The 10,150-nt window shown below is 33.1% G+C and overlaps 1 protein-coding gene across 1 annotated transcript; it reads right to left on the bottom strand.

The window, feature by feature from the left end:
- Positions 1–5,322: 5,322 nt before the first annotated feature.
- Positions 5,323–9,913, bottom strand: LOC147401404 (rhamnogalacturonan I rhamnosyltransferase 1-like). Its single transcript, XM_086442702.1, has 8 exons — positions 8,706–9,913; positions 8,357–8,424; positions 8,158–8,246; positions 7,886–8,051; positions 7,510–7,799; positions 7,208–7,412; positions 6,953–7,110; positions 5,323–6,011 (listed from the first exon to the last, which is right to left on the bottom strand). The coding sequence occupies exons 1-8, from the start codon at positions 9,040–9,042 to the stop codon at positions 5,744–5,746; spliced, it is 1,581 nt and encodes a 526-aa protein (XP_086298828.1). The 5' UTR covers positions 9,043–9,913; the 3' UTR covers positions 5,323–5,743.
- Between the last annotated feature and the right edge of the window lie 237 nt (positions 9,914–10,150).

The following is a 10,150-nucleotide window of genomic DNA, read 5'->3' as shown; positions in this document are numbered from 1 at the left end:
AAAGTTATGTACTTTATATCTACGTAGATCACGCCGTTTAATTTGATGGCATTATGAATATCTTTTTCATGTCGAAAAGAGAATTAAAAGCTCTTGATGTAGATTGGTGAGCTGATTTTAAAACATAAAAAGGTTTGATGGAGTCTCTCCACCTTAAAGAATCCAGTTCACATCCTAGACATCTCACCTAAAATATATATTTAAAAACAAAAAGAAAACTTATACAAGATTAAAAAAGAGAGTATGGGAGCTCTGTCCTTACATTTGTTATAGAATTTTAGGAAAGAAATAGGCCCCAATTCCAATTAAATTACTTACTATTTAAAAGCCTTGTTGAAATAAAAGAGATCTTAAATTGACTTTGTGGGGTTAAACATGTTGTACATGGGATATAGGTTTTCTGTTGGTTGGTTTTCAACTACTTTTTGAACCTATGTTTTTGAGCTTTTGGGTGTAGGCTTCTTCAATTCCTCCCTCCACATAGTAAAGGAACTTTACCTCATTGAGCTAAAATTAGTTTTCTATAGTTCTTGTTAGATCCTTCAATATCTCTTTAGATTTGCACCAATTTTTTTTAGTAGGGGCCTCCAGAAGCTTCATTGATGAGTTTGTCCCTCTATATTTTGTTTGATAAAATCTTTTGATTTGTTCACTCGTTAGTCTTTATGGATCTTGAGTTCCCTAGAATTTGTTGTGGCAATGCTTCTCAATGCATGAGACAATTCAATATCGTTATATCATCTAAGAGATCATTCTATCATCTTTCTTAGATTTTCAAGACTTCAAGATTATGTATTTCTTTTGTATTTGATCAAGTTTTCATCATATGCTACATACTGATCATGTAGTGTGGATTACCTAATAAATGATGTTAGAATATAAATGCGATATTATGTGGATGTGTTATGAATATAAATTATACTGGTCATTTTTTGTGCATTTTGAGTGTATTATCAAAATTAATTTTTCAGGTATTTTGTTTATTAGGAAAATTTCATATGTCCATTTTTAAGATGAGATGTTGAAATTTCTATAGAATTATAAATTTTTTAAAATTAAAAAAAAAGAATTTATAATTTTTTTAATATAAATTTATTATATTTATATATATTTAATGTAATTATATATTTATAGGGGTATTCTGATAATTTTTTACGCATTCTGGATGTATTATCAAGATTGTGTATTATACAGGTATTTTGTTTATCAAGAAAATTTCATATGTCCATTTTTAAGAGGAGATAATGTCGAAATTTCTATAGAATTATAAATTTTTAAAGAATTATAAACTTTTTAAAATTAAAATAATTATTTTTAATATAAAATTATTATATTTATATATATTTAATGTAATTATATATTTATAAGGATATTCTGGTATTTTTTATGCATTCTGGGTGCACTATCAACCTTAATGGTATTTTGGTCATTTTATCCTAATACAGTAGATTCTACAAGCTGTATCATACAATAATTATCAGATTCTAGTAAACAACACAACACTTTTACAAAACTTTAGCAAACAAGTTTTTCAGTATTTCAATTTTTGACAACAATTTCTTACAACAGATTCTGACAGTTGTATCAAACGAGGCCTTGTTTTCTTTATGTATAGTTGTGGGATGTAATAAGTGAAAGTTGCCGATAGCAGTTTTTTTTTTACTTCTTAAAAGTTTACCATTACCAAATGTTATATAACTCATATTTCATTATGTAAAAAAAAAAAAAAAATGTGATTTAGATTTCTTGGGAAGGCAACTCCTGAAAGGAAGCACTTGGTAAAGATGTGTGACAAATAAGAGAGGGACACATAAGAAAAAAAGACCAATCTGATAGGGACACATGTCATGTTGAGACTGCTGGATGTTTAGCCTGATTCAAGCAACGCCAAAACCCAAATTGCATGTGTTGAATGTTCTAGTGGGCCCACTTATTCATCAATTTTTGGAGTCCAAGGGGCCTAGTTTTGGGCTGGGTCGTTTGAATCTGTTTTTCGACTTAAAAGACCTGTCTAGAATCTATTTGAAGTCAATGGGTTTCTAACCAGCTCTTAGTGTAATTCCGATATTAGGTTAGGAAAATAGTAAATAGAACCTATTATTGAAACTAAATATAAGACATCAAATATTTATATGAACCCCAAATATTTCAATCTCTTATTTTTCCTTTAGATTTTTTTTTTTCTAAGAAATAAAAAAAACCTTCATTTTCTTCAAGAATCAGAGAGAGTGAAAATTCAAAATCTTAAACGAGGAAAAATATCACTTTTGGATTGATTACTAGGAATCAATTCACTTCAATCTAATTGAAAAAGAATAATGATTTTCTGACGCACTATGATGTGGGATGTGCTAGAATCATAGATTCTTTTTCTCGGGATACACAACTACACATATTTATGGGGATGTAAAATTATGTATCCCGAGGGGAAAATTTATGATTCTGACCCATGCCACATCAGGGGCGTCAGAAAATCACGACTCATTGCTTACCCATCTCTCACTTTTTCTTTTCCTTATTATCTTTTTTTTCTTCTTATTTATTATAGGATGTTTTCTTCTTCAAAGAAAACTTTTCAGTTATGCTCTCTCGTCCTCTCTAGGTTCTCCCCTAAAAATTAAAAACATTATAAATAACAAATGTCTAATTACTTATTATAATTAAGTATAAATTCCTAAATAATTGTCGAAGTTTTCAAAAATATTGAAGTGTTACATGTGTTGACACAATTGCCGCATAATGTTATCAAATTGTCAACATTACGTGATAATTTTGCCAACATTTCGAAAATACCAAAAACTTTTGTACGTATTTGAGAATTTATCTTATAATTAATACATTATCATAAGTAAACAAAAAAAAATTGATATGGCTGTAGAAATTCTCAAACCATTTCATCCCAAAATTAACTGCAAAATACCATAAAATTTTTAAGGCACAAAAAGTTTGAAAGGGAAAGTGTCAACTTAGTTAAATTGGTAAGACGTGTGGAGTGTTGAACCTACCACTAATCTCTGCTTGCCTAACAAAATAGGAAAAAAAAAAAAAAAGGTATTAGGTTATGTCTTCTATTCTTGTAAATGGAGAGTTGTCGTGGATTCAACCCAGATCTTTTTGATGATCTGTTAACGACCTGCATGATTTGTTTAATTGGTAATGTGTGGGGTGGGTTCTCCACCATTATTAGGGGTCTAAGGACAAAGCCTCTGGACAAAATATTAGACCTATTTGATTTGAATTTGGATCCGACCCGTTTAACCTTTTGATAACCTTAACTATATAAAAGGTAAGAGATGAAACCTTAAAGGGTGTAAGAGATACGAGAGGTAGAAAAAAATTATAACCTAGTTCTTCTTTGATTAATATAGTGAAATCGTCGTTTTTGCCCGTAGACATAGGTCGATGCTTTGACCGAACCACATATATCTTATGTCTTGTAAGATTCTTGTGTTCTTATTAATTTATACTTCAGATCATAGGGTTCTTTCTAACAAAAGGCATATCGGACAACCTGTGAGATTTAGAACGATTAGTTATGACAACAAATAAAAATCTAAAATTTTCATTTTGAAATTATTACAAGCTGTATTGTACAATCATTTTCTCATCGTCCCACTAATCTAATATTAATAAATAATAATTGTTTATTAGATCACTAAACAATAGAATCCCAAGGAGGAAGGAATGAATGATAAGTATACTGTATTATAATACATCTAATAATATTATATCATATATTGAGAAGTAAAATATAGTTAAAGTGAAAAGTTGTGACTTGTGACATCTGTGAGACTCTTTATTATAATATAATACATTTTATTATTTGTTGGTATACATGTTGTCGATCCCAGTAAATAAGATAAAATAAAATATAAAAGACAATGCCAATGATCCAGGTGGAAAGATGGCCCAATGACCTCTCCAAATCTTATAAAACTCAGAATACTAAATATGATGTTGTGAGTCAACTCAGCTTGAATGACTATGGAGTGACGTCAACTCAAGAAATAATATTTATTTTTCTATTTTTTTAGAAGAAAAAAAAAAGTATTAATTGTAACATAGACTGCTGTTTTGTGTGTGTGTGTGGGGGGGGGGGGGGGGGGGGTCGTCTAGGGTTAGGGTTACAAAACCAGCGCATTGTCATTAGGTGGTCCTAAGATTTTATTACAAAGAAATATCGGAAGTTAAGTATTTTTTTTTTTTTAAATGATTAATTCACTCAATTTTCAAAACTAGCATTCTTAAGATCAAAGTGTTCGAAAGGAAAAACCGATCTTAATCTTCTTTAAGAGACTATTGAAAATTACCTAAATATCTTCATCTTTGATCTCGTAGGTTTATTGTTTTAAATCATTTTCAATCTCCCGTAAAGAATTTTTGATTTTTCTAGTCAAATTTTTTTTTTTTTTTTTAAAACCAATATTGTTCTTGAAGTTTAAAGGTGGAAGGATAGAAAATATTAAGGTTGAGGTTAAAAAAATTACCCTGGCTAGATGTTGAAGATGATGGCCTTTAGGTTATGTTTTTCGTCTTTTTACAAAAGACTTTAATCTTTTAGACAAAATTGGGATCAAGGTGCATGACATCATTTTGAAAATACGGATATTAACCAAAATGAGATATCATATTTTTCTCATTTGTGCCAATTTTTATATTGGAACCACTAATGATTAAAAAAATTACCCAAATTCCTTATTTAGGATCGATCATGTTGGGATAGAGGAACAAGGTTTGACCATTAGAATAGAGGAATTAACAGTGAGAAATTGATTATTAGAACAAGATTTGTTTAGCCAACCTCCAAATCTTTGGGATTTCTTGTCATCCTTGAATTGCTTATTTTTAATAGTTTCAAGAAAATGTTTCAAGGCATAATGGGAATATAAGAGATCTCTTCCATCTTAAAATATTTATTTGTTCATCTTCCATAGGAAAAAGTAATACTTTTGTAGTGTTTATATAATAAAACACAACAATTGTCCACCCTCTCCATCTCTATCTCAATCTTTATCCTTCGTGACGAATGGTATTTCAAGGATAGTTTTTATTATTTTGTCTATTCTGTCATTTTCAAGAATATCCCTTCAACTTATAAATTATCAGTCTTTCCTCTTCTTCCCTAGATAATACATTTCCAACTTTATTGTCTTCCCCCAAGTTAGTTTGTTACAATTTGTAGCAGCCAAATACCCTATCCTACTTACCAGCATTCCCCATGTGCATATAAATGTTCCTGCTCATGATCTGGGTCACAAAGAATCGTGGTTAAGTCTTTTAGTGAATGGCATGGGTTCCAGAGATTTAGGGCAAATCAAAATGTGATGAATTTGAAAAATAAAAAGATCCTGGAAGAACCAAAAGAATACATGGGAAGAAGAAGAAGGGCTAACCTTCCTCGAGTCCCAAACCCTGATAAACAACTGAATCTCTATTTTGAATACCTCGACATTGTACATTGCAGCTCATCTTATATTTCCCTGAAATGGCAGGGCATTGTCTATACAAGAATCAAATTATTCGTAAATATATAAAAGATATAAATATTATGGAGCTACTCCTGAAGAATTTCCAGACATTCTGGAAGTTGTTCGCTCCCCTAAATCATCTCTCCTCTTTTGCTTCCATTTTATACAAAATCCTTACCCCCACTTCAATACCACCTCCTCGAAAAAATTAGACCATTTAAGTCTTCGAAAGAACGATGCCGTATGAGGAGATCATGATCAAAAGTAACAATCAATCACTCGACGAAAATGGGATCTTCATGTAAACTTGTTAGCTCATCTTGATGTTGCAAACACTCCTCTGGATTAGAGTAGAAATAATCCTCTTCTTTGGGTCTATCTGGAATCATCACTCTTTTGGTCGGGCTTCCCATGCGATTTTCATGAGTTTCCTTTATAGAAGAGGAGAACTCATCCCAGCTCAATGATCCATTGTTGTGTTGGTCTATCAGATCAACTATAAGCTTTCTGTCCAATAGAATTGTTTTCTTGAACCCTAAGTATCTAAAAAACAAAGAAATACAACAATCACATCTGAGACAGAACACTTGAATTCTAAATAAAAGTGGCACACTTAAAGGACCATAACTGAAACTTCCATAGGTTCATCTTTTAAATAGAAATGACCCAAACCCTGTAAGTTGACTACAACAGCATTCCCTCTGACTCACCACAATTTTTTGATCGGTCTACTTAATCAAATGGGTCACAAGCATAGTGACGGAAATATCTGATTTTATGAAAAGAATTATATTACGTTTAATATGAAATTTTGTTCAATATTATGTTTAATATGAAAAATTCATTTTTATATTATAAATTTTGTTTAATATTATGTTTATATATAAGTATATATTTGCCATAATTAATAATATATACTTTTTATTTTACAACTTTCCTTATCTTTTTCCAACTAGTGCAATTCTTTCCAAAATTTTCCCCTCTGAATTATTCCCTAGACTTCATCACTATGGCCACAAAAACAGGGAAGAAGGGCTGTTAGTGTCAAGAGGAAGTTCAGGTTGTGCTCAAGGGTTTTATAAGTTTAGAGCTTTCTGCTGACAAGTGGTAGTAAGGATGGTTATATATCCAAATTGGTGGTAGTATGGGCTTGGAACAATAGCTAGGTTTGACAAATTTCAAGAGGAAGTTCAGGTTGTGCTCAATGGATCAATAAGTTTCGAGTTTTCCACTGAAGAGTGGGAGTAAGGATGGTTTTCTATCCAAGTCAGTGGAAGCATGGAACTTAGTCCCATAGCACGGTTTGAAAGATTGCAATGCAACTTTGTGCTTGTGGTTCAAGTCCAGCTTACCCATCCAAAAAAAAAAAAGGTGGGTGTACTATAATCCGCAATCTTTAATCAGATGTCTCACAACAACAAGAGATCAGTCAACTAATTACTACATATTAATATAAGGTGACACAACAATCAATTGAATAGTACCTGCGATGGCCTTCAACTACTTTGGCCATATTTCCATCATATGTAGGAACAAAGATATCACTCTCCAGTGAGACCAGATAATCCAATGCTGCCATTTGAGATGAGTGGTTTTGGAAAAACCTAAGATCCAAAGGTCCTAACAGTGTTTCCTTTCTAACCTGTTTCAAGAATCATAGCATCCAGTAAGGACAAGAAGATAATATCAAAGTATTATATTATATATTAAAAGTGTTGCTTTCGATTCCATCTACTAACCAAATTCGGATAAGCCGCTGCCAGACTAGCCATTCTCTTTTTCCCCCCGTATATTTCTCCGGCAGCAATATAAATTTGGATATTAGGATCAATATCCAACGCCCTAAGGGTAAGGGCCGTTTCCTCGGGTGTCAAAGGGCAGAGACCATCTTTCCTTTTGAGCTCAGAATTTATCACTTTTTCTTTCCACCATGGGTAAGCATATCTGATGATAAGTGTTCTAAAGTTATTAAAACCACTAAAAGAAGGATATTAAATTTCGGATTGCCTACTTGTTTGTAAAAAGACCGAAAAATGCCCACCTCATTCTAGTCAACTCATCCACTTCTGAGTCGCTACAGCCTTGAGTACAACCAGAGAATGCTAACATGTCCATTTCATATCTAAGATGAAGGACTAGGAAAGGACCATTTTGCCTTAGAAGACTAATAACCCTTTTACCTAACTCCTCTATCTGAGAAGTGAATCTCAAAGCACTGAAATTAACTCGGCAGCGCAACTTCTGAATCTCTATAGGTAGGCCGTTATTAGCAAGCCGAGCATCGGTCTTATTTAAATGCACAATCTTGTACTTTTTAATCAGAGGGAGAATCTGTTTGGAAAAAAGTAAAATAAACCATTAGTTGTAGTCATGCAATTAAGGTATCGACCTAGAAAAATAAACAGATGCATCCTTACCTGATGAAGATAATAAGAAATATTAGACCAACTAATGGGGGGCATGGAGTAGAACACTCCTTGCTCCACTCTTCTTTTAAGTCTAGGCGGTAGTTCTTTCAATATCCGAACCTCGTCTCTCAAAGATTTAATAAAATGATCCACATCAAAAATGTCTTCAAACTCACTATCATGTCAAACAAATATATTGTTACTCAGAAATCAAATCCCTATCAGAAATTTAAAATTTTTAAAAAGAGTTCGAATGATATGGAAAGAAAATTGACCCACACCTCGGATCGGACCAAAACGACGTTTTATCTAGCTCGGGAACTATAAGTGTGACGTTCAAATATCTTGCAATAGCAACCATGTCACAAATCTGCAGAGCAGACCAAAGGGTGAGGGGCTCATAAATAGATAAATGGTAAGGTTGGCAATCCAATGGACATGGCAATGCATTAGAATTCTGAAAATTAGAAAACCACTCACGGCCGACCGCATTTGATTAAGCCCTCCATTGCACGAAACCATCAGGTAACCATTGTTTTTATAAACCCCTAAAGGAAACAATTATCAATTTCAGATTGATTGGTAAAAGGGCATCCACAATCAAGAACTAAATAACATAATTCCAAGAAATCCAATTTTAGAACCCATTAATAACATCATACATTTATGGACAAATTCAAGAAGAATAAAATGTGGGTTCTCTACATCGATACAAATCTACTAATCCAATTCACATAAAGCATCAAAGAGAATTATCCCTTGTTTAGTCATCAATGCTCCAATTAGAAAAAAAAGAAATGAATCTAAATTGAGAAATTTTGAAACTCACTTTTGGGTGGGAGGGGGATTTTGACAGGAACAGAAGATAACTTCACATCTAAAGGCGAATCTGAAGCCATAAAACAAGAAGGCCAACCTTTCAACACTCTCGGCCCCCACATATCATCGAAAGCCATTAATTGTACCACACAAGTCCAGAGCAACACAGTAGTCATCGCTCGAATCATCCACAATTTCATTCGAGATCGAGAGACCATCGAATTCTTCAAATTTTCTGCCTTACTTTCTCCAAAAGCCTTCAACCCCATCTTCCACAATCTCTCCCTATATGCCTTGTGATCAGAATTCTTCTTAGACTGTTCTAACCTGCACATGGTGATTCCCATCCCCGCATTGAACCCGACTCATCTACGACATCCAGAAACTTGGATTCTGAGTCCGAATTTGCCGCCCAATTCAAAAAAAAAAAAAAAATCGAAGCTTTGTGGTTGAGGTATTGGAGATTCGATCGTCCCCTTCTTCAATGTCTGATCTAAGTATCTTTAATCGAGATGAAGAACAACTGAGTTCTGAATAATTTACAGATATAGATGTCTTCACCTCACAATCCAAGACGACTCCTTCTTACTTAAATATTTTAATTACAGACAACGCCTCGACATTGCAGAAATCTCCTCGAAACCGATCGCCGCACCATTACAAAATTGAACAAAAACCCTAAGACGTCCTTTAATCCCCTCAGAGTCGCTATCCTATCTACGGCTCTCCAAAGTCGAATCTTTAAAATACAGAAACTAAACGACCAAAATCTCAAACAATTCTAATCAAAATTTGATAAATTTCACACTAAAAATCTGTCTTTTTCACTCAAATCCTCCGAACTCTACAAAGAAATCAGAAATTATAAAAAAAAATTCTACTTTTGTTCAACGATTACTCCGTCAAATCCCACAAAAATCTCACACATTCCTCATTGTTCACATACATTTCCAATATATGCATTCCTCACTTCGATCTTCACTAAATATAAAACTCAAACCCTAAATCGCTCCCATTTACAACTCCAAAACATCAAAAAAAAATCTTAAAAAATCTCAGATCTTCCGTTCTTCAACAAATTTGAATATAATCGATCGTATTTTAACCCTAGATCTGATAAAACCTCTACAGAAAATCCAATTTCTAACAAGATCACACTGAATCTCACCAAGAAACTGGTTTCGGATCGGCGAGGATCGCTAAAAAGCGACTCCTTTTATACAACAGAGGCCTAGAATTCGGCGTCGGTGCTGTAACACGGTAAAAAAGATACATCAAGAAGCACTTGATCACTTTTAACCATGGTTAAAGTTATTTCTTGACCATGGTCAAAATCTCAGCCCATAAATGCAGGCCAGCGTCTCCAATCGTACTGGATCCCACAAAATTATAATTCTGTCATCCGATCTGACCGTTGAAATCATACACGTGGCGAAATATAATGACATTTCATCA

The sequence above is a fragment of the Akebia trifoliata genome, chromosome 5, assembly GCF_017979445.1.
Source record: "Akebia trifoliata isolate Shusen 1 chromosome 5, ASM1797944v1, whole genome shotgun sequence".
NCBI lineage: Eukaryota > Viridiplantae > Streptophyta > Magnoliopsida > Ranunculales > Lardizabalaceae > Akebia > Akebia trifoliata.
This window is presented reverse-complemented; position numbering and strand designations above follow the sequence as displayed.

Bases quoted from the DNA above. Each gene is read 5' to 3' on its own strand.
- LOC147401404 (XM_086442702.1), bottom strand. From the start codon at position 9,042: ATGGGAATCACCATGTGCAGGTTAGAACAGTCTAAGAAGAATTCTGAT. The intron at 8,052-8,157 runs GTGTGGGTCAAT...TTGACATGATAG, and splicing joins TCGTTTTGGTCCGATCCGAG to TGAGTTTGAAGACATTTTTG. The intron at 7,413-7,509 runs GTGGGCATTTTT...ACTTATCATCAG, and splicing joins GATGAGTTGACTAGAATGAG to ATATGCTTACCCATGGTGGA.